Source organism: Calidris pugnax, unplaced genomic scaffold (assembly GCF_001431845.1).
Source record: "Calidris pugnax isolate Ruff unplaced genomic scaffold, ASM143184v1 scaffold11, whole genome shotgun sequence".
Classification (NCBI taxonomy): Eukaryota; Metazoa; Chordata; class Aves; order Charadriiformes; family Scolopacidae; genus Calidris; species Calidris pugnax.
The window spans coordinates 8,783,323-8,806,159 of record NW_015090803.1 but is presented as its reverse complement, the minus strand read 5'-3'; the positions used below and the strand labels follow the sequence as shown (position 1 = coordinate 8,806,159).

At 37.4% G+C, this 22,837-nt stretch overlaps 1 protein-coding gene across 1 annotated transcript in view; it reads right to left on the bottom strand.

The window, feature by feature from the left end:
* Nucleotides 1-2,908: 2,908 nt before the first annotated feature.
* HACL1 (2-hydroxyacyl-CoA lyase 1) overlaps nucleotides 2,909-22,837 on the bottom strand; it is a 25,369-nt gene continuing 5,440 nt past the window's right edge. Inside the window, exons 3-17 of the mRNA XM_014937709.1 lie at nucleotides 21,190-21,230; nucleotides 19,836-19,916; nucleotides 15,553-15,625; nucleotides 14,930-15,007; nucleotides 13,858-13,952; nucleotides 13,263-13,375; nucleotides 11,507-11,642; nucleotides 10,286-10,391; nucleotides 8,739-8,822; nucleotides 8,342-8,443; nucleotides 7,277-7,431; nucleotides 5,704-5,862; nucleotides 5,292-5,399; nucleotides 4,503-4,689; nucleotides 2,909-4,079 (exon numbers count right to left, since the gene is read on the bottom strand). Of these exons, the coding sequence (XP_014793195.1) occupies nucleotides 4,047-4,079; nucleotides 4,503-4,689; nucleotides 5,292-5,399; nucleotides 5,704-5,862; nucleotides 7,277-7,431; nucleotides 8,342-8,443; nucleotides 8,739-8,822; nucleotides 10,286-10,391; nucleotides 11,507-11,642; nucleotides 13,263-13,375; nucleotides 13,858-13,952; nucleotides 14,930-15,007; nucleotides 15,553-15,625; nucleotides 19,836-19,916; nucleotides 21,190-21,230 (1,551 nt within the window). The 3' untranslated portion in view covers nucleotides 2,909-4,046. The remainder of the gene's footprint in view (nucleotides 4,080-4,502; nucleotides 4,690-5,291; nucleotides 5,400-5,703; nucleotides 5,863-7,276; nucleotides 7,432-8,341; nucleotides 8,444-8,738; nucleotides 8,823-10,285; nucleotides 10,392-11,506; nucleotides 11,643-13,262; nucleotides 13,376-13,857; nucleotides 13,953-14,929; nucleotides 15,008-15,552; nucleotides 15,626-19,835; nucleotides 19,917-21,189; nucleotides 21,231-22,837) is intronic.

Below are 22,837 nucleotides of genomic sequence, written 5' to 3'. Positions count from 1 at the left end.
CCATGTCTCCTTGCACTGCCTTGGCTGGAGCTCGAGGTGTGCCTGCAAGTCCACCAGTATTGGTATGAGCACCTTCCAGGGCTAAGGTCTGCAAGATGCCATACCTGCACATTATCTTAATGACAGTGCCAAGGAGACAAATGACATGTTCTTCAAGCACTTCAAAAAAAGTGCCAGCTGTATTTTTACACTTTTAATGTGCTGATTTCATTAGAGAGGGATTTGTGTCTGGCCACTGTGGAGATCTAGCTTGGACGAGTGCCTGAGTGTGTGTTGGCACTGCAGTCACCACTGCAGCTGCAAGGTGATGCTAAGGTACGCAAACACACTGCAGCCACCAGGAGGACAACAGAAGGGCCCCCTCTGCCCAACAATGTGGTTCTTGGGTAGGCTTGCAGGTTATGCTGAGTTTCATGCCACGACAGCAACAGAAAACCACTGCACGGAATTCAGGCCCAGGAACAGTGATTACTTTCTGGAAAAGTCACAAAAACTTACGTTGTTGTGGAGCATAAAAGGCATAGATGAGTCTTCCATTGTCTTCCTCACTTGGTAGCATTACCAACACTAAGTACTAGAGGAAGTCTCCCATCAGCTTGGTGCAAAGATGTTCTAAGTTGCCAACATTCACGTGTCCATGGTCATTTACACAACCCTAGATGGGTGGCTGATCCTTTTCTTCAACTCCAAAATACAGCAATTCAAATCCTGCCTTCAAAAACACCCCTTCTCTGCATCCAGTTTAGAATTTAATCCAAGGTATTACACAACTGATTGCTAATTGGATTGCTCAGACATCCTGTAGCTGAGAAAACATAAAAAAATTTTCCAGATTCATCTATTCTATGCAGCATTTTCAGTAGTGTCCTTCCTTATCTTCTCTATCACCCCCTCAAAAAGACAGATGGAACCCAAAAAGTCCTTAGAGTATTAACTCAAGCAAGCAAATTGTCATTCTGTTAATTTCTCTTACTTATTTCTGCACTATTTCAGGCAGCCTAGAGATTCCTGGAAAGACCAGACACTGAAATAATTCTCATTTATATTAGTGTGTGCCACAATTAGCTGGAAGGGTCTGCTTTACTGAGAGCCTCTTTAAACCTTGGACATCTGGTTTCAGTCAAGCCATCAAAAGAAACAGCAAATGCCTCCTTCAGAAGAGCTGTTTCTTGCTCATTACAATATTCAGTTATAAGTAAATACATCAGCAGAAGTCACATTGCCTGTATGTCATAAAGACAATCAGCTCCAATACCTGGTCTGACCTTAGAAGATCACTAAGTAAGGGAGTGCCACGAGCTTCTTTCTCCTCTAAGCACAGCCACCAAGCTCTTGAAACAGCATAAAAAGAGCTGCAATGGGGATTTTGATTCCAACATACAAAGGAATGATGTAGCCAGTGCAGAAGTCGCTCACATTTCTGAATAGGACTCCTACCATAGGCAACAGCAAGCGTGTGCTGGTTTCTTGGGTAGAGCGGGGTAGGCCTGAAGATGCATTAGTGCTTCTTTTACCCGTACTTGGGATTTTGCACACCTGCTTAAGAACAAATCTAGCCAGACAAAGTACACATCCCATTCCTCATCAAAATGGATATATGCTATATGGCCACAACAACTGAAGACAAGCATACATGACATATATACAAATGTATACCTCATGTCTGACATATGTCAGGGCTGACAGTCTACAAAATTCTCTGCATACTAAAGGTGAAACATAATCATTAAAAAATTAGTAATTACTGCAAACTAAACCTGTTAGCAAGCTGGGCATACCAAGAGGCTGCAGGAACACGTAACTCAGCACCTTAAACTTATACCTGGCCATTTTGTTGTGGTTGCTGATGCCTTCACCCGTGGATCCACAGTGAAATTACCTGCTGGGGTTTGGACATCTCTGTAGTAGTTTCCTTGTAAACTTGTTGGTTCCCAGGTTCCAACCCCCTTCATGCACGTCAGTGTCCTCTCTTTGAAAAGGACAAGTACTGCTGGCCTGAACTTCTGGGTTTCCCAACCACATGAACTGAGCAGACCCCTATAAGAAAAGTTGTCACAGGAACTAGACTAGTAACTGATGGAGGTCACCCACACCAGGTATAGCAAAATTTCAGATATTTTTTATGTACCTGAAAGCTATGTCAAGAAAATGACTCAGAACTGTGCCTTATTTAAACACTGACTTCTCCTGGTATGTCTCAGTAAATTGCACTCAGTACCTCTTCCACAGCATCTTCCCTCATCTGAGGCCCAGACATTTTCTTCCTCTTGAGTTTGCTGTTTTGAGTCTGTTCAATACCTTTCATTCAGTGCTCTGGCCTTGAAGAAAAATTTCCAGTTGGCTAAAATGACACGTCAGCATTCCCCAGGCTTATGACACCTGTAATTTTTTGCTCCTTTTAATAAAATTAGGACATTTCAGAAATACCTTGTTCCTGTCTCATCCCTGAAACTGGTTTTGTTCATAGTTTCATCTGCCTAACACTCCTCTTCCGTGCAACTCTATGGTGCAAAACATGGTAACAAGCAGGTAAGCCATATAAACAGATTTAACTCTCCTTGTTTCCATATGGAAATTGTGCACTCTGTCATCTCAAAAACCCTAATAATTACAATCCAAGAATTTCTGTTGTATCACAGTATTAGTCTATGTAAGAGCTATAGGAAATGCAGCGTTAATTCTTTTTCGAGCCTTTTAAAAGCTTAGTGAAATCCAAACTGATGTTATCAATTATGTTATCGCCTTCCCACATTTTCAAATTCCTTGCTTTCCATTTTCCAGGCATCTTGACTCATTAAAATGAATTGTGCATATTATTGTGGTTATTCAGCAACTTTTCTAAAAATCCAACATAAGCTGATTTCCAACAGCTGACACAAAATGCTGACATAATTCAAATACTCTCAACTGAAGGAGAAACAGTACGAAAAGCACTTTTTATTACTTTATGAATATAAACCAAGAATTTCTGCATTTGCTTACCCAATGAAAACAGTCTTCCCTGTGGTAAATCCCAGCATTAACTCTTACAGATATTTTACATCATCATAATGGATTGTATTTAATCACTGTAACATATTAAAATCTATTTTTGAGAGTTAAAAAGAAGAATGAAACAATACGAGTTACAAGATCCAATGTTGTCCCACATTCCTTGCAGAGCACCCCAGAGAACATAGCAACTTCTCAGCAGCCTTGGACTCATTCGTGAGTTGTATCCATGCTATGGATTTTATCTTTTTGCACTTCTTAGCCCTCCTAAGGATATATTATGTCTTGACTCAAGTGTTCATAGTGCCATGTGGCTACTCCCACACATACAGCAAGCAGCGGTGCCTCTACTCAGACTGCGCTACTCTTGCTCGTGTCAGACACCATCTTTCTGCACGAGTGTGCAGAGAGATTCCTCTGCCTAACGGGGACCCACGGCCTCCTGCCAGACACAGACCAAAGAACTAATAAGCCAAGGTGTTTGCAACTAACCTAACTGTAGGCCAGGATTCCCTGCCAGCCCACTCCTCCTCTTCCTTGGGTCATTTAAGAACCTTCCACTAGTTAACTAACTTAATGTCAATGGAATAATAGACAATAAAGCAAGCAAAATCTAAATCAGTTTTGTCCTTATAAAACAAAGTCTCTAACAAGGAGCATGCTGGTGGTTGGTTAAAAATGACGTTACTGTAACTGCAGACTGACAAAGACTTCTATCTGTGTTTCTGTCAGTATAAACCCCTCAAGTTTACTCCCTTCATCCAGAACATCCAAGATTTTAATTCACAAATCTTGATGGGTATGACTCTGAGTAAAACAAAAAAGTATGTAATTTTATCATCAGTGCTTCTGCACAATTTGCTAGAAGGCCTGGTATACATTCATGTGTCATGTTCACTGTACAATTACTTAGTTTCAGTGTTTAAAGATTTTTCTAATAGCAGTTCTGAAATCCCACTTTATTCCAACGCTCAGGTAAAAGAGAGTTGTACCAGTTCCACTTCTGGAAACCAATTTAGTTTTGCTTAATGCACCGCCATTATCTTCATCTTCTACTACAGGTTAGAACGAGTCAGCCAGGGAAATTCCTGGAAGAAAAAAACCCAACAGAATAAAAACCATATCAAAATGGACAAACAGTAAGAGGAACAGGAGGCAAATATGTATTAACTACCAGATGAAATCCACAGGAAATAAAGACTGCTCAAAAACGTTTTATCTCTTTTTGTCGGGAATGGAAAGGAACAACCATAAATTCTGGAAACATTCATTGAAGACACTATGCATTAATAATAGGCCAGCAGAAAAAAAAAATAAAAGCAAACCAAAACCCAAGGAAAGCAGATTGCAGAGTGTAAAAGCACCCATTCTCTTATCTCCCAAATCTAATGAAAATCTTTCTCCCTTGGAACTACCTCTGCCTTCTCTGCAGTTTCAGTGATATTTCCTGAGGATTTCAGAGGATTGGCCACGTGAAGCTTGCAGAAAAAGAAAGGAAAACACATACATACCTGTTTCTTTCTCTCAGACTGTGGATCAATCATTACATTTATAAGACAAGGTGTTTGCTTGTCAGTCATGCTTGCTTTCAGAGCATTCTGCAATTCTTCTGGCGTCTTAACAAAGTATCCTTTACCTCCAAAGGCAGACATAATTTCCTCATAGTGTGAATTTGGCAGGAGAGAAACAGGAGGCACACTGTAATGAAATGGAAAACCTCTGACTAATGGCAGGGAAGAACTGCCAGACCAACCAATTTAATTACTTCAGCACTGATTTTGAAGTGTAAGCTGATTATTGTGCCGGCCTGATGAATACTTTTGGGCTGGAAGAACTGTGTTTCCTACACCACTCCAGCTATGTTTATAGGTTAGTATACGCATTTTCATATTCTAGAGACATTCCTGAGCAAAGATTTAGCCTAATTCTCTGGGTACAGAGATCTCAGTTCCAGAAGCAGAAGTCCAGTGTAAACTCAGAATACAGGGAATTTTAGAGATTATCATAATTTTGGAGGTTACTCCAATATGAACTCTGTACTGTGTGGCAGGAACTGCTGCAGGAACCTAGGACAATGAATAGAGAGTCATCCCTCTGCTGCTCTGTTGTGTAAGCAATAGTCTGGAATTAGGTTGATTGCTTGCTTTTGGTAACTGGTCCTTACTTATATGAACTTAGCCTAGGACTAAGTTCACTTTACGTAAAATTTCAGTCTGGATCACAAGGCATTAAAAGTCATGAGAACGACCATTTTGGTCACTTCTTCCCTAATTAACAGGACATGCTTTGAAGGTACTCACCATGTAGCAGGATCTCCAAACTTCAATGTCTCCTTCCAGGCTTCTGCATCCAAACCAGCATAAATCCCATTGTTGTTTACCACGATAATCACGATTGGCAAGTTGTACCTACAAAGAGATGCATGAGAAAGAATTCTGAAATACTTGCACCTTTCTGTAAGGTATGAAAAGTGATGCTTTTCCTTAACAGGACAATAAACTAAAAATAAAAATAAATCACTTCCACCTGAAACATGACCTACTCATCAGCGGTAACACATTATCTCACAACAGCATAAAAATGACCATGTATAATTTTTGGCTTGTGTTCATGTGCTTTTAAGAGTACTCCACCTAACAGCAGCATCCTTGGCCTTCTAGTTAAATTGATCCTGGAAATATAGGAAGAGGATCTTGAGCAAAAACCAGTTACCTGCAAATAGTCTCCACTTCCATCCCAGAAAATCCAAAAGCACTATCTCCCTCTATGCAGATGACTCGCTTTTCGGGTGTTTGGTCTTTAGCCACCATTGCAGCTGCTATAGCAAAACCCAGTCCGACTCCCATTGTTCCAAAAGTACCTGCATCGAGCCTAAAAGAGAGAATACAAAATTACTATCCTTTTATTTCTACTCAAACTTTTAAGGTAGTCCATGGTGACTTATCTTTACTTCTAATAATTTGCCATATACTATTCAGATACAGTTTCATAAACAATTGGTATAAAGTGATGCCAGATGTATAGATTATTATATTCAGTCAAACATTTGATAAGACTGAGAATGTTTTAAGTGATATAAACATACTGGAACTCTAATTAAAATTAAGAGCTCTCATACACTAGTTGTACTACAATACAGAACTATTCTTGTATGCTTTTAGCTTGCATAGTAACAATATTTCAACAACATTCAATTACTGTAGAAGATAGGCAGACTATATGAAATCTTTCTATATTTAATTCCTTGAAAATATAACTAGAAGTCTGAAAGCCATTGGTTAAATACTGCTGTTCAAATTTTAGTCTTCTGTTCAACTTTTGAAATCAAATTGAAAGCTGTAATTAAGTTAGATCATTTCAGTCAGAAGCACATAATGGATACAAAAGTACATAAAGAACTAGATTATTCTAGGGTTAACTTTTAAATCTGCTTTCAGATATGTGCAATGCAATCTGAAAGACAACCATTAACATTACTGTGCCCTTATTTTACATAAGGGGGGAAAAAACCTGCAACCTCTTCCCCCAACTTTACTAGAAGTAGGGTTTTTCTTGTTTGGTTGGTTGTTTTTTGTTTACAAAGAAGTATTTAGGCTTATTTAGGACTTTAGTGCTACTTTCACAAGAAGGCACAAGCTTCACAGTCAGATCAGAAGTTTTACCTCACCAGACAGAACTCACTTTTTCCTCTCATACAAGAAACAAACTTAATTCCTACTTTCATTGAAACTAGACCACACATAACGATGTGACATATCAACACTTCCAAACTTGAGTATCTACATTTTAGGCATGCAGGTTTCCATGAAAGCATGCCCAATATATAATCCAATTTTCAGAATGTGTTCATTCTTCTTACGTTTTCCCTGTTTTTAAGTGTGTTTCAAAGAAAAACTCTTTGTATAAATTCTTTTCAACATAAGAATCCCAAAGCTTTTGTTTTAAATCAGTATCACAGACTCTGAGCACAGAAATAAACATCTAGATTATCAGGGAATTCAACATGATGCTTCTCAATCACTTTCCACAGAAGAGAAACTATAACCCTTCTGTTGCAGAGCACATTGACAAGTCACAGAGCATTGTTAAAATCTACGACAGGACATCAGTATGTGAGTGAAAAACTTCCCTTAACCCCTCTCCCAACATACTAAACTTTTATTTTTTATTTAGAAGCTTTAAAAATGATTACAAAATTTCTGGATCATCATACTTCTCAGCTAAATGCAACCATTTATACATAGACCTAGCCTGTTGAGTCAGCACAAGAAAGAAAATACCACACCTTTGACGGGGATAGTAATTTGGAAGCATAGTTCGTCCAATGTCCATGGTGTTTGCTCCCTCACTTACTAAGATGCAGTCCTTGGGTATCAGTTCTCTGATGTGATGAAAGACCGTGTAATAGTTCATAGGCAGGGATTTCTGTAATACTAATTCCTTAAAAATAAGAGATATTAGTAACTCCTATGCATAGAATTCATCATAAGGTGCAGAACTGAGACATGATGGAAATACGCTCTGCTAGGTAAGGCTGAAGCATTTGGTCTTCCAGGTGCTACATCAAGGTCATTCCTTCTGTTCCTAGTCCTGGGGACACAATGTATTTATCAGAGGCTCACTTGGCACAGTAATGCTTGGATGGCCTATCATTAACAGGAAGCTATTAAAACTCAGTTTAACCTGAAAAGCATGTGAAATCTTCTGCACATCAGTTTGACTATTGATAACCCCAAGTGAGCTGTCATCTGTGTGCTGGGAGGTAGTTCAAAAGAATGATCTGTTAGAATTAATTTATTTCAGATCCCAATCTCAGAAACATGCATCTGGACGTGCAGAATACAAGTTGCAGAAAGTTAGGCATATGCCAAGCATCTGTGGTCTTTTGGCCTTAATAGCTACTTGCTTTTAACATAAGCAAGTTCCACCAGCTTTGCTTAACAGCTAAACAGCACAATTACATAAGAAAACTAAGAATGTATCTTCACATAAGCTAGCTTCCACTTGGCAGGACCTGCTCATTGCTTACAAGTCACTGCCCATAATACAGCAGCTCTGGCTGTGGGCTTCTATTACTGGCTTGAAGAACCCAATCTCAAAGTTCAATGACTTCCACACAGATTGAATTTATACAAAACCTAGAATACTTAACTTACTGTTAAGACTTAACTTACAGTTCATAAGCCTGACAAGAGTAAGCCTGTACCAGAATGGTATAAATTTTCAAAGTCTGGATGACACGACTATCAGAAGTAATTGAGGAGCTTAGATACAGACGAGTGACAAAACTGACTATGCATTGGTACCTGTCAAGGCAAGAAACCTCCTCTTTTCTTTAACATAACACTACCTTTGATCTTTTCTCGTTGTTCATTATTTTCTCTCTTAGCCTCTTCCACCACTCTGAATTAGAAGGATATTTCCATGGCCTTTTTCTGAATTCTTCTAAGAGCTGGAACAACATTGAAACGTTGCAGAGATAGATTTCTTTCAACATATTTAAAAAAAATCACAAGCATCAATAATAATGTTATCAAGAAAGATCCCAGCACAATCACATTAACACTAATCAGAATCTTTAACATTTAATTTAGGAATAGACTGAACGCACAGCATGAATATGTTGCCTGAAAAATGGTTTTCCTTGAACAGTTTGGTTTTTGTTGTTTTTTTTTAAGTGGCAACTTATTTTATATAAAGCAGAGGAAATTAAGGTCAAAACAAAAGGACACCTGACATTACGTTACCTGCTTAGTTACCGCATTTATGTCACCTGATAAAATTGCAGCTGGCCTCACATTATTCCCCAACTCTTCTGCACAAATATCGATCTATATTTCAAAAAGAAAGACCACCATTAATTCAAGGACATTAAAAAGAATTTTTTTCAGTTCAAGTGAGAAACACTGTCTAACAATATCATCATACCTGTTTCTGGCTGTATTTCAATGAAATGAAATACATTTTCATTTCATTCAATGATGAAATGAATGAGTACAATGATGAATACATTCAAAGAGATTTCTGCATTTCATTGAAATGACATCAGGAAATGCTTTATTAAAAGTAAAAAGTAAAAATGGTACATACCCATTTAAATAAAAGTATATATCCTTAAAATTTACTGCTTGCTTCTTTCAGGCTCTTACATACAGTATAGAACTTTATTAGAACATTAAGGAGAAGGTGGTGGTGATTTTAGTGTTGGTTATACAAGAATTAAAAATCTAGGCTTAGATATACGCTTACAGTCTACACAACGCAGTAATTTTCTTACTGAGAAAAGTTTGTGTTGGTTATTTGGCAGTAAGAATGTGGCTACTACGAAGAAAATGAAAAGTAAATTAAGACCGTTGAAGAAACTTCCCCCCTTTCTTTATCAGTGATGTATGTGACCTCTAAAGTTACATGGATTGCTGATTTACGACCAAATCACACAGATTATGAACTGAGTTAATATTTTAATAGTAACCCATGACAGTAAAAAAAATCACTTTCAGTGAGATGAAAAAATATTTTTCTTTACATTCTCTTGATAAAGGAAACAAAACAGAGGTATTATTTCATAAGTCAAAATGAACTCTAGCTTAAAAAATTATGTTATTCCTCTGGAAAAGATGCAAAGTTTTGAAGCTGAGATTATGTTCCAGATCACTGAGGGCAGGCCACACTCAGCACACTGAATCAACCACTATTCTTTGATCACAGACTCTAAGGGAGGAACATAACATAACATAACAATTGAACCCCTTGCCTTTCTAAGAGCTGGCAGATTGCAAAAAAACATTAATTAGTTAAATAGTCTCTCTTTTCCTATTAACGTTTCTGAGTGACTGAGCTCTTATAATGACTGACTTCAGATCTGGAAGTAATTCTATTTCAAAAAAATCTAGCTCAGAGAGCAGTCAAACAGTATGAAAGGTTTCCCAGTGTCAAGACAATTTGCTTTCAATCACGGAAATCCCAGTGCTCCAAAGATCACACGAGTATCATGAGTATAATCCTGTATTAGTCAACCAGACAGAAGTGTCTGCCCTCCTCATTACAGCAGCACCAAGGCCTTGATAGCTGCAAAACCACTGTAACCATTTTTAGGGAAAAATAAGGAGGTAAAAGAAATAATTAAAGAAGATAGAACTATTTCTGGAGAACGCCCATAACTATATGCACTGTACTGTCCATTGGGCAGTATTTGCCACATGAAGCACACTTCCAAAATAATTTTCAATAACTGCTCTAGGCAATGCTAGAACACAGAAGACTTCTTCCAAGTGATCACCAATCTCCTGCTTACCTGAATAACCTTTACATCTTGTCGAAACCTTGGTGGAAGACCAAAATGCAGGATCCAATTCAACCTTGCACCAAGCAAGATGATTACATCAGCATGCTGTAATGCCCTAATAAAGGGAAATATGGAAACCAGATAAGGAAGAATTATTATTAAATTTAATAGTGTTTTCAAAATTAGAAGTAATCTTAACCACCACAGCAAACCCCAGAATATACATATAATCCTTCCTACCTCTAAGCTGCTTGCTTAGCCCCAAAACCCTGTATCCTTTTACATAGCCAATCATCAAGCCACTAATGAGTTTAGGAACCCAAGAAGAAATTCATTACTATTTTCCTAATACACTCTGTTTGGGAAAGGATTTGTTACACTATGAGATTAACAAGATGCTATAATAATGCTGAGGTTAAAGCAAAAAACTGACAACCGTGGGTGCTGAAACTAAGATTGTTGTTGATCTCTCAGTTTAACTCCTGTTACTTTACCTTTCAACTGGATAGACAATATTTGGTATATTCTTTTATTATCCATTTTTCTTAACAGTGGTAATGCTAAGATGCTCAACAATGGACAATATTTTAATCTCCAAGTATATAAATGCTCGATCTGCAAGCTGACTCTGCACATATTCACACCTAGTAGCATTCTTATAGTTCACTCACATTAATTTTGCCCAAAAGAGCTATTAGAAGTCCTTCAGTGTAGTTTGAAATACCTTATTCTTGTTTTAAAATAAACTGCAATTTAGTGATGGTGTATTGCAAACACCATGCAGAGACAGCAGATAGCAAAACTTCAAATGCAATGTGTGCATCTTAAGCTTCTGTTTATGGTAAAATAAAAAGTTAGTAGTTTGTCTAGTGGACTAAGTTAAATGTTTAACATGAACTGTTTACCAGTTTCACTTTATGTTATGAAATACATACTAACAACATGGACAAATCTACTTGCCATAGGTTTCACAGTTACAGAATATTAGCTCTCAGATAAATTATATTCCTGGCCAGCATTCTAAGCATTGTCAAAAGCAATCTGTTGTCTCTTTCCAAACAAGATCTTCAGTGCTCTAAAATGAAGTGCAAAATGTTGAAAAATTTTTATTGTATGCATTGTTGAACTGATACCCTGTTGTATGCATTTTGTCTTCCCTGACATCTGTAGACCACCACAATTCCTAGTTGTTCCTCAGATGTTAGGATTAGAACCTGTTTTTATATTTACGTTGATCTCGCTGCAGCTACACAATTTGGATGGTTATCAGGAACTACTCCTTTTGCCATTGGTGTAGGCAAAAAAGGCAGTCCACAAAGGTCCACCAACTTTCTGATGTTGTTTTCAGCATGTGAATAAGCAGCACCTGAATGAAATGAAAGAGACTGCTTAATACTACACAAACCTACTGCATTCGCATGAATTTCAATTAACCTGATTACATTAGTGGCAAAGAGAGTACTATTTCCCATTATGAAAGCGGCCTGTTATTTTTCATTCTGGGGAACTCAAAACATAAAATGCCAAACTACGGGTATTTGGGTTCAAATTTCACATATTTTTGAAAAAAGTTTTTTCAGTTGAATTATATCAGCTAGTCCTGTGAAGCACGGCAAGGAAAAATAGATTTTCTTTATCTAAAATAACAATTTTGGGTGGGTGAAGTTCTGTATTATGGGACAGAGACTTCTGCAGCAGCAACAGGAGATGACCTTAGTGTCGTGTCATGTCATTTTTAGCTTACCCCCTGCACCCTGTTTTATTACATGCTCCATAACAATCTGCCCCAACAGGTCTTTAATAAAAAAAGAGAGAAGCCCAAGGAAGACTTTGTGAAGGTATGTTTATGCACACATTTACTGTGATACTAACTTCAGTACATGGCTGCTGAACCAAAGTTGCGCAGGCAATCTAGAACAACTGACTAGTCCATGAGTCTTATATCCTGAACATTAAACTTCTCTATTTCTCCCCAAAATTCTGCTAGCAACAACATACAGCAGAAAGTCCAAATAAATTTGTTATGCAGATTTGAAGAAAACACAGTATTTCTCAATTGTTAACAACAACAAAACACATACCTATGTACTTGAGTTCTCTACCTTTCACGTTCAAAGAATACCCTTTCATTCATGGGTATCAAGCCAGAGAGAGGGGAAAGAAACCTCTCCTGATCTACTTTCTGCCTACTCTTTCATTACTGTATCAATTATAAGATACATCTTATCTTAATCATTTCACTCCCTAGTTAAAAATAGAACCTTTCTCCAAGATACAGATAATTTCCAGGTCTGCAGAAGAACAGTCTGGGTGAAACAGGTTGGTTATTTAAATTCTGTTCCTAGTAGACCAGTATCTGCAGCAGAAATGCCACTGCAGTGACTGACATTCCACAAGGAAGGACAAAATAAGCAAACCAGCACAGAGAATATTTATCCTCTCTCTTTTGGGACACTTCTATTTCAGGAATTAACTACACTGGCAGAGGACAACAGAGAGACTGTAAAACAGTAATAACAGCAACACCTGCTGCGTTGCTTCTTGTCCACACACAGGCAGGCCACCACTTTCGATAAGTCTATGGAAAAATTATCTTTGGTTACTCTGATTCTTGCTATATAGGCCAGAGCATCAGAGGGATAATATCACTTCTGTATTCTGACAGAATTTATTTGGAATTTTGGAAGTGATCCTTTGGCATTGGCCCTATCCTTAAAACAATGGTTATCTGGGGTTTTTTCTGCTTAAACCTGTATTTCATCAATTGACTTCTCTCTTAACCTAGACCATAAAGACAAGTTAAACAACAGAACAGATCTACTAAGAACAGAGTAGATTTTAACATCAAATTTCAAATAAGTTTGTTTGGGCTTTTTTGTTTGTTTGCTTTAATAAAGTGTGAAAGAGATTACTAATATTTATGGGGTAAAGAAATCACTTTGGTCCATGTTCTTGTCCCAAACTTGTACAGTTCAAAGCGTGGTACCTTTTCCAATGATTAGCAGAGGCTGCTTGGAATGAGCAATGACAGACACTGCTTCAGATACAGCAGAGTCTTCAGCCGTGCTAATGGGAGGTGGCAGGCAGCATTCCACGTACCTGGAAGTCAAGCGAAACAAAAGAGGCTCTAAAAAAATTCAAAACAAGAAATGTTGAAAGATAAAACCTATTGTTTAGCATAAAACTGCACCTGCTGCACACCATACTACTCAGTGCATTTATCAGAACAGGATACATCTTTTAAAACAGGCTTTGAAGTTTTTCTTGCACGTTTCTTTAATCTTATAAGTAGCGTTGTTCCAGAGATTTACAAAGTGACATCATTGTACTACCATCATATTAATTCATTCCTTTTGCACATGTCATTACAAACTATAATCTATATGACATGTTATGATGCAATGTTACATTTAGAGGCTGGATTTTTAGTATCATTTCAGCCTTGTGGCATATTATTTAATCTCTTGCTCTTGATTATCATCATCTTGTTTGTACTGGTTTGAGAAAATATAAAAGTAACTTAAAACTAAGATGTCTTTTATTTGGTGACTTGAAAAACAATGAATATAATCTTTACGCACTTGACAGAGCTCTTATTCACCTGAAGATTCACAAAATCCCCAGGTATGTCAATATAGCAGGAACCCGGACGACCATATATGCTGGTTCTTACAGCCTAGAAAACAGATTATCACAGTTTGAACCACTTTTTGAAAGGATTTAAAAAAACTTCTTATGTAAAAAGCAAGAAAACCGTTCAGCAGGCAGAAAAGGAACATGCTCTTTCATATTGCTGAACCAACACAGGGAAAGCTCCCATGGATTGATTTATGTCAATGAATTCAAGTTTTGATAGCTATTTACATTTTCCACTACATACCATCTGAAGCCTTTCAGTAGACCCAGTATTGGACTACAAATTCTTTGTTTAATTTACAATGAGACAACTGCATTATCAGCTGTTGTGTCTAGAAATACTGAACTTTCATGCTAAATTCTATTTAAAGTAGCACAAACAGAAAAAAACCAAAGACAATCAATGTGTCTACCTTCTATTGCCTTTGATTCCAGTTCTACTACAGGTAGATGCTTTGCTGGACTTGTACTTCTGGAAACAGCATCATTGTATGCAGAATTTAGGCTGACATGACTAAAGCATTGCTACAGCAGTAGTAAGATACTTTTTAACCCTTTCTGAAGTGCTGAGATAAGGATGCATTTTCTCTTGGTCTCTCAGAAGACTCAGACCAACAACCAACCCTCAAACCCAACCATCTCCACTCTCACTCCTCCCAATCTTCACATAATAGGAGTGGTAAAAGAGCTAAGTTTGTGGTATTGCATTTCTAGTTCTTGCACCTCTCCCTAAAGGCATTTCTTTCATTAAAATCTTTCCAGCTCTAACCGTAGCTACCAAAAAATGCTGCAGAGATCAGCAAGCATCAGATTGGACCAGATTTTATTTCTAACCTGTTGCATAGCACAGTTCATAGGAAAAACCTTCCTGGTTGTTAATTTATTCAATCAACCACCACCTAACATCTGCAGGATCAAACTATTTACAGTAACAGCTATCAAAAAAAAATCCTCAAAGCTTGTATAGTAAGAGACAGTTACTCATTTTTTTGTTGCTAATTTAGTATTTTTTCATACCTTTTCAATAACAGCAGGAATAACTTCTAGGCTGCTTGGGCGGACAGACAGTTTGTTGTACAGCCTACCAGCTTCAACCTGAATAAACATATATAACCATTATATGGATTATCAAATCAATATTGATTATCAAATTTATCAAAGCAATTTTTTCACTTCCATCTCATTTCAACATGAACAAAAAAACCCCACAGAACATGAACAGAAAAAAAAGCCAAATTGAAAGCAACAAGTTGAAAACTCCCACCAAAAAATGCTCAGCTGGTGGAAATTGTCAAAGCCATAGTTAATTCCACTGAGTGCTTAGGTATTTTTTTTACAGAAACTGGTGCTTCTTTTTTTGGAAAGTTTATTTTGTTTTCTTCTATCTCAGAACAGACACACAAAAGCAGTTTATACCAGCTGAGAACCTGAAGTAGAGCATGAATTCTAACATGACTGTAGACAAAGATACTCTAAATATATGCATTGTCAATCTTAAACCAGTAGATGGAGCAAATGGACCGCATTATAGAATCTGTTAGGAAATGTTAGTGTTTGGGATTGTTAGGCTTACACTAATGAAGAAACAACACCAATTGTACAAAAAGATGTCAGTTAAATAAAATTGTATGCCTGTGTACCTGTGGGAATTCTTGGAAAGCTCCCATGGTTTCCTGATTTCTGTCAGAAGAGCCTCCAATAACAATCAAGGGCCTAGAAAAGTATATAAAAAGCAACAAAACAATCAACCTTAAGCATACGTATGAATTTTGTAATGGCAATCACATCTGTAAACTCTCCTGACAGTCAAATCCTACTGTTCTTGGGATATTGAGCACCTTCAGCATCCACAGATCTCAACAGGAATAGAAAGTGACCAGTACAATACAAGAGGGGATTCTAAATACCAGCATGTCAGCCAGCAGACTTCCTAGCACCTTTTGGTCCACTGGTTTTAGGACAATCTGGCTGTATCAAGTGATCCACATCTAGCATAAAAATTCTAAAACCAAGCCACACTGCTAGCAGTTTTTGTTAAAGTTGGATGACACAGGTGACAAGATGGTTTGAAAGGAATGATAACAGCTAATCTAAAAAGCTAACAAGTATTGATTGATCAAAAAGTATGAAGATTTTGTTCATAAGAGGTATTGTAATGCACTCAAACACTATAGCTAAGAAATACATTAGAAAACAATCTTCCCAGAAAGCTTAGATTTTCTTCATATACAATTTGGAACACAGCAGAGTATCTGACAGTACTTCTACCTTTCTCACTGCATTTGGTTTTTACTAAAAATAACCCCACCAAAACAAACAACAAAAACCCAAAAAAACAAAATCCAAAGAGATGAAAAAAAATTTAACAAGCCTACAAGTGGTCCTTGTTCTTAAATTAGTTCATTCTGTGATTCATAGCTATGTGAGAAAGGTAGCATTAGTTTACTATATTGGTTATATATTCCACAGGAACACATTTTTATTATAATTTCCACAAAATACAATAAATTATTGTCCTACAGTGAATGAAAACTCTAATTTTATTCAGTTCATAAGTCAAACTCAGACTCCTTAAAATGCTAAATCCTGATTTAAGAGAAATCTGGTTTATTAATCTGCTCATTCATCCACACTAAATTGAAATATTGGGTCAATAGCTTCCTAGGCTATTTCTCCTAACCAATTTCTCTTCAGATACCATCTTTCCTTTGACTGCATTTATCTATACAAGGTGTTAAGCTGAAACATTTACAGCGTGCTCAGTGCAGGCTAAATTCAATCACCCATACAATTTGGGGGTATGTGTATCTAGATCCAAGCTTCATAATCAGGCCATTTCTCTGCCACAAATCAAAAGATCTCAGTTCTAATCCCCTGACACAGTGAGACGAGAACTTCAGGCTATATCTTACCTCTATGAAAAATCCTTATCAAAAACCTTTTTGGTGTATACTCTATATAATTTTTTCTGCTGATTTTCTCCCCTCAGCAAAATGATTATGACTCTCCATATATAACCAGTCTGTTTCACAGTGGCAAACCCTGTGTTCCTTTCACTTATCTTTTCAAATTTATTAAAAAGTTTCAATAAACAAAATACCTACTGCTTCCCGGTACTGAAATATAACAAAGATAACACTCTTAAGCAAGCCAACTCCAACAGCTATCCCTTGAAAAGATTTGGTTGTGCTTTGAAAGTTTACATAATTTTAAGCAGGAAGAAGTTTTTCTCTCACTGAAATCATCATGCTGTATTACTTTCCCAATCCCATAGACATTTTCAAGAGCTGTGCTTATTACTGGATGCAGTTTAAGTGAAAAACAACAGTCAGGCAGGAATAAACATTGACTACAATTAAACTAATAAGAATAGCAAGCATTATGTACTTTCAGGAGAAGAACTTCAGTAAACTGGAAAAAAAAAAAAAGTCAACTGCAACCTCAGCTAAAGAGCATGGTATTTCTCTTTGCCACTGTATACTGAAATCTTAAAATTACTGCAAACTCCTCTTTGGAGTGTATTCTCCCAGCCAAAATGAGGTACGAAAACTTTTGCTCAGAAAGAGGCAGGAGAGAAGGCAGCAGCACTATAGGTATTTTTTAAAAATGAAATACCAAAAGGTTTTATGCTTGGAAATGCAGTTTATCAAGGCCTAATTAAGCTACCTAGGTGGCTAAATTTACACGTCCAAGAGCTCACCGTGACAAGCTTCCAGGAAAAACCAAAGACTCTTCTCCTTAGCCAACCTGTGCTCAGGCAACACAATCCAAAAGAACAATGGTAGCAAACTGTGCTTTCAGACTGCTTGAATTTCTTTCAAGTGGATACTGAAGAGGTTTCTTTCACTTGGAGGAGACTGAAATGGAGCAGAATCAGAAGAATGCATCTCCAGGCTCAAGGAGGACAACTCAAACCGAGCTTTAAGGACTATCACTTAGTCTTGAGTTATTCGAAGTCAGAACCAGCAGGGCCAGTTCAACTATTAGCTTACTTCTGTGAGAATGAGCCAAAGCTCAGGCAGTGCAGCATGTTAACAATGCCAGCTGTAACGCCATGGAATTGCATGACACCTGGGTGATACTGATGAGGGTTAACCTTGCCCTACAAATTGGTCTCCTTGCCCTACAAATTGGTCTCCTCAGGCCACTTCCTCACAGGAGATGCTATGCAGCAGGAGACTTCACACCTTGTTGCCACAGAAAGGTGAAGAGCCCTCTAACTTCTGCTCCCAGCCACAGAATCCACTCCCTCCCTTGCCTAGGTGCTTGATGCTCGCCTGAATGCAGCGTGAGCTGATTTAGATCACTTACCTAACATGACTGTTTTTACTTATATTTTGCTGCCTTGGATTTTTGCCAGGATAACGGACTAAATGCGACTGCTTGAGCAGACAAGTGCCAGAGTTGTCAAGAGGGCAAGAAGCAGGAGGCCACGGCCAGGAGAAAGGTGTGGAGATGTCCCTTTGTGCAGCAGACTGCATTAGATCAGTGTAACCAAAATGCCCAATGCATATTGTATTTTCCTCTCTTTTCCTTTGCTTGGGCCACTTCTGCTCCTCCCTTGTAACATTCCTTCTCCGTAGTGCCTGCCTGAGCATTCATGCTGCTGTCTAGTGAAACAGGCCAGAAAGCTGATGAGTTAACAGAAAAATGTTCAGCCTTCCTCTCCAAGGCGCACCACCTACAATGGTAATGCCAGCCAAAAGTAAATGTGAAAGCATGTTTGGGATTCTCAAATGCCCAATGCAGATGGCTACTAATGAAGGAGCCAAGGAAAAATAGTTTCATCAGGCTAAATTTAGCGTTTCTGAATGCTTCTTTCTCTCCTTTTGGCACATGGCAGGCAAAAGGCAAGACTGATGTGACCAACAAAAATAATGACTGGCCAAACACTGTGGCTTGGTCAGTGAAAACCAGCCATCTTACTATACACTTACATCTGCCAAACCAGGTAAGTCATCCCCTTTGCCTTTTTCCAAGAGTACAGGCTAGTACAAGATCAAGTCAAGTAAAGAGAGCTTATCTCAGACAAAACTCAGGTCGTGTGAAAACAGAAATGTCTCCTGCAAATCCATAAGCAAGTTCCATGAATGCTTCTCTCTTATAACCAAATCCACAACTGTTCAAAAGCAAGGTTTCATACAGGTTTTTTTTTAATCTTTTAATTTTTTATCACATAAGGACAGCAAAACTTGTAGTCAATAACTCATCTTTTAAAAAAGAATTTGAACACTGGAGGTCTTTTTTCAAAGTGTCAGAGACGTGATTTATTAGTGTTCCCATTATCCCATTATTATTCCCTTCCTGATCCACCACTGCTAATCTAATGCTCCAGATCACATGCGCACAGGATTACCAGAGCTTCTGCCCAAAATACAGCTTTCTGACCAGCTTTCAGCAGCAGACCAGCTAAAGCTGCCATGTCTCAGTGAAGGCTTGTGGGAGTAAATGCTATCACTCTGTATATCATTTAATTCAATACTTAATTACTGCTCTAAATGTCTGCGTGGGGAGCAAATATGGATTTTAACAATGCAGTTGTCAATTTGTTCACATATGAAATGCAGTAATTTAAAGGCAACGTGGATTTAAATTTAGAAAAAACCTTTAAGACTCTCCACGATCAATAAAGCATTACAGGCTGAATATTGACTTCATTTTCCGCCGGTATCCATACAATCAGGTATACTGATAGATTTTCCAACATAGACATAATGGGGTAGGACAAAAAGGAGAATTTTATCCACAAGAATACAAAAAATGAAACTAAATTACTTTTAGGGTTGATAAATGAAGAATTCCTTTCTCATTACCCACAAGAAAGAAAAAAACCCACTATATTAAATACTGCAGACCTCAACATCTGCAACAAATAACAGCAAACAATTATTAGAATTTTAAAGGGAAAATGTATTTAAATTACCAGCAGTTTATGGTTGCATTTGCCATCCCACCAAGGGCATGTAAAAATCCTGGACCGGACACTACAAGACATACCCCAGGTCTAGAGAAAAACAAACAAAAAAGGGAGATAGAAAAGGAAAGTGAGCACAGGGAACACCGATTAAATCACCAACAAAAACTAATATTTTACATTTCAGCATTTACTAAAGTTTTACTCGTGTCATGAAAATGCATTAACAGCAAGGGGTTTGTAAGAAGGACTAAAGATAGACATAGGAATCAGAAACCATTTAGCTGTATCAACCCAATTGAAAAAGCAAGCGAACAGTTGTTAAGTGCCACCCACACGCAGGCTCATCATAGCACAGCTCCTTACTTCTTTTATTACATGTATTCCATCATCTAACATTTATATGGAGTATGGTAAGCCGCTTAGGTTTGCAGTTTTCTAAACTCCACTTTAGTACTAGATATCAATGAAGAAAGCTCACAAAGGAAGAATCGCATCTGATTCAAGATAAATTTTATTACAGATTAATTCAGGAAGAGGCACTCGTTACTCCAGGTGATGAGACAATGACAATTTGTAACTACTGAGCATTCTTTAATAGCTTTACAGACTCTTTACATATCAGAAAAAAAATTGAGCTTACTTCCAGAGGATTATTCACAGGAAGAAAAACTACAAAACTGTAAAAAAATAGTTTTAAAAAACACAGTTTAAGAAACACAGGTGTCATGCTTACAGACAGAATAAGAAACACCTGCATCATCAGGTCTGCCACTGTGAGCAAGCAGACAGCAGAAATTCAATTCAGAAAAGGATCCATGGGATACCCCATGGCCTCACAAGACACAGGCCACGGAATACTTCCCAATAACATTAAGCACAAAATGCAGTAGAAAAGAGGAAAGACGGTATTTCGTGTCAAAAGCAGCACAGGGGAGACTGGAAGGCATATGATCAGTCTGTGTATTGGTATGGTATTTTTAGAATAATACACCCAGATGATGAGATTAAGGTATAGAAGGTCCACCAAGTTGCGAGAGAGTGATGGTGGCCTGATTTTTGCCTCTCATACCAGTGGTGTTAAACTAATATTCAGAAATTAAAAGAGAAAAGTAAAGAAAGTTATAAGATTAACAATATTACATAAGCATAAGCACCTCCTTGTTCCTGCCCTGAATCATAGCAATAGAAATATTGGTAACCATTATTGACATTTATTTTTAAATCCATGTTGTGTTTTAACTGCCCTACATCTGCACACACTAAGAACACCCAGTTCCGAAACAGAAAAGCATTCCTAGCTTCTAACTGTTGAGTCTAATACAGTTATTATTATATCATTATAAATAAGTATGGAATGTACCTGCCAGTCAAATATCCAACAGCAGATGCAGCATAACAGGCCTATTGGAAATACTGGAGTTAATAATACAGTTATAATTATATATACATTTCATGATATCTTGTACAAAACTTTCAACAAAAACACTGAAAATACGCAGGTATGGATTTTGCCCCGATTATTATAGCTTAAATATAAGTAGAAGCACCCCTTCGCCCTCCCCATTACAAGGTGTTTTTATGAAAGCTTATATGAAAAATCTCAAAACTTGTCTCCACATTTCAGGCTTCTGTTGTTCCAGGATATGACATTAGGAATATTTATGATTTAAAAAACAAAACAAAACAACATAAAAGAAAACCCCCATAACCAGGGAAGCAAAATGAACAGAACAGCATATTCTGCCTTCTACACTAACATGGAAGAGGGATTTACAAGAGAAAGGCAATAAACAGAAATCCAGCCATTACTGGAATGACTCGTATTTCAGAAATTGAGAAAAAGGTTGAAATCACACTCTGGAGAAATTAATTAGAAGATTAGGGATTGTTTTTTACAAGCTAAACTGCTGAAGTACTTCTAACCCCATTTCTGGCATCACACAGATTTAGCTACTTTGACATTTTAAAGAAAAATTGCATTCTGACTAATTCTTACAAAAGTAATGCCTACAACATGTGTTAACACATCTTAGCGGCAGTATTACTACAAAGTACATTTTTATACTATTCCTGTAGTAATATAAAACATTCACATATAAAGTTCACCTCGTAACGAGACAATAGGAGATCAAGTAGAAACAGAAGCTTACAGGCGACCAGAGAACTCCACAGGATTCACACATCTGACATTGCCAACTCCCTCCCTCCTATTCTCATGCTTTTCTCTTGCATTCAGCAAGTTCTAACGCTTAAAGGAAAAACATCATTTTGCCAAAAAAAAAAGTAAACTCCTGGCCTTATAGCCTGCCTCTTTCATTTTGAAATAGAGTTGGGGTTTTGTTTTTTTTAATTTTATTTCAGTACTATTGTGGTAAGAAGAGTAACACAAAAGCTCCTCCTAAAAATTTATAAAGTACTAAGCACTTTCCTCAAACCTATGAATAGTCATAGGTAATACAGCGTGTTAGCAATGTCAGCTTAAATCAGTGAAAACACAGACTTATTCTAAGCTTTTACACAGGAGAAACTGTCCTTAATATGCTCATGCTCCTTCAGATGCAGATCAACTGTTTGAGAAAAATGTGGGGCTTAGTAGAGGAATAATAAGCATCCCTTATTTTATTTGCAGCATTAGGATAGGGAATTGCTAACAAAAAAAGTATATTGGCAAGAAAAATCTCTCTACTTTTTGCAATTCTCTGACATGGAGAAGATAATGTTGCTAATATTCAAAAATTAGGTAACAATTTGATGACACATCCGCGTGCAAAAGTTTAGAAACATTCAGAGTAGGCGTTACTAAAAATCTTGTTAATGAAGCTCAAAGCATGGTGCTGAGTTTCCATGGCAATCATTTTTTTAGAACTGAGTGACAAAACAAAGCAGCACATAGAATTTGGGTTCATGTACAGTCATTGCCATTAAAACTTTTACTGCCTTATTCTGAAAGAAAGCATCATTACTAAGTCTATTTGCATTTAGAGGAAAGGAGATCATAAATAATTCTG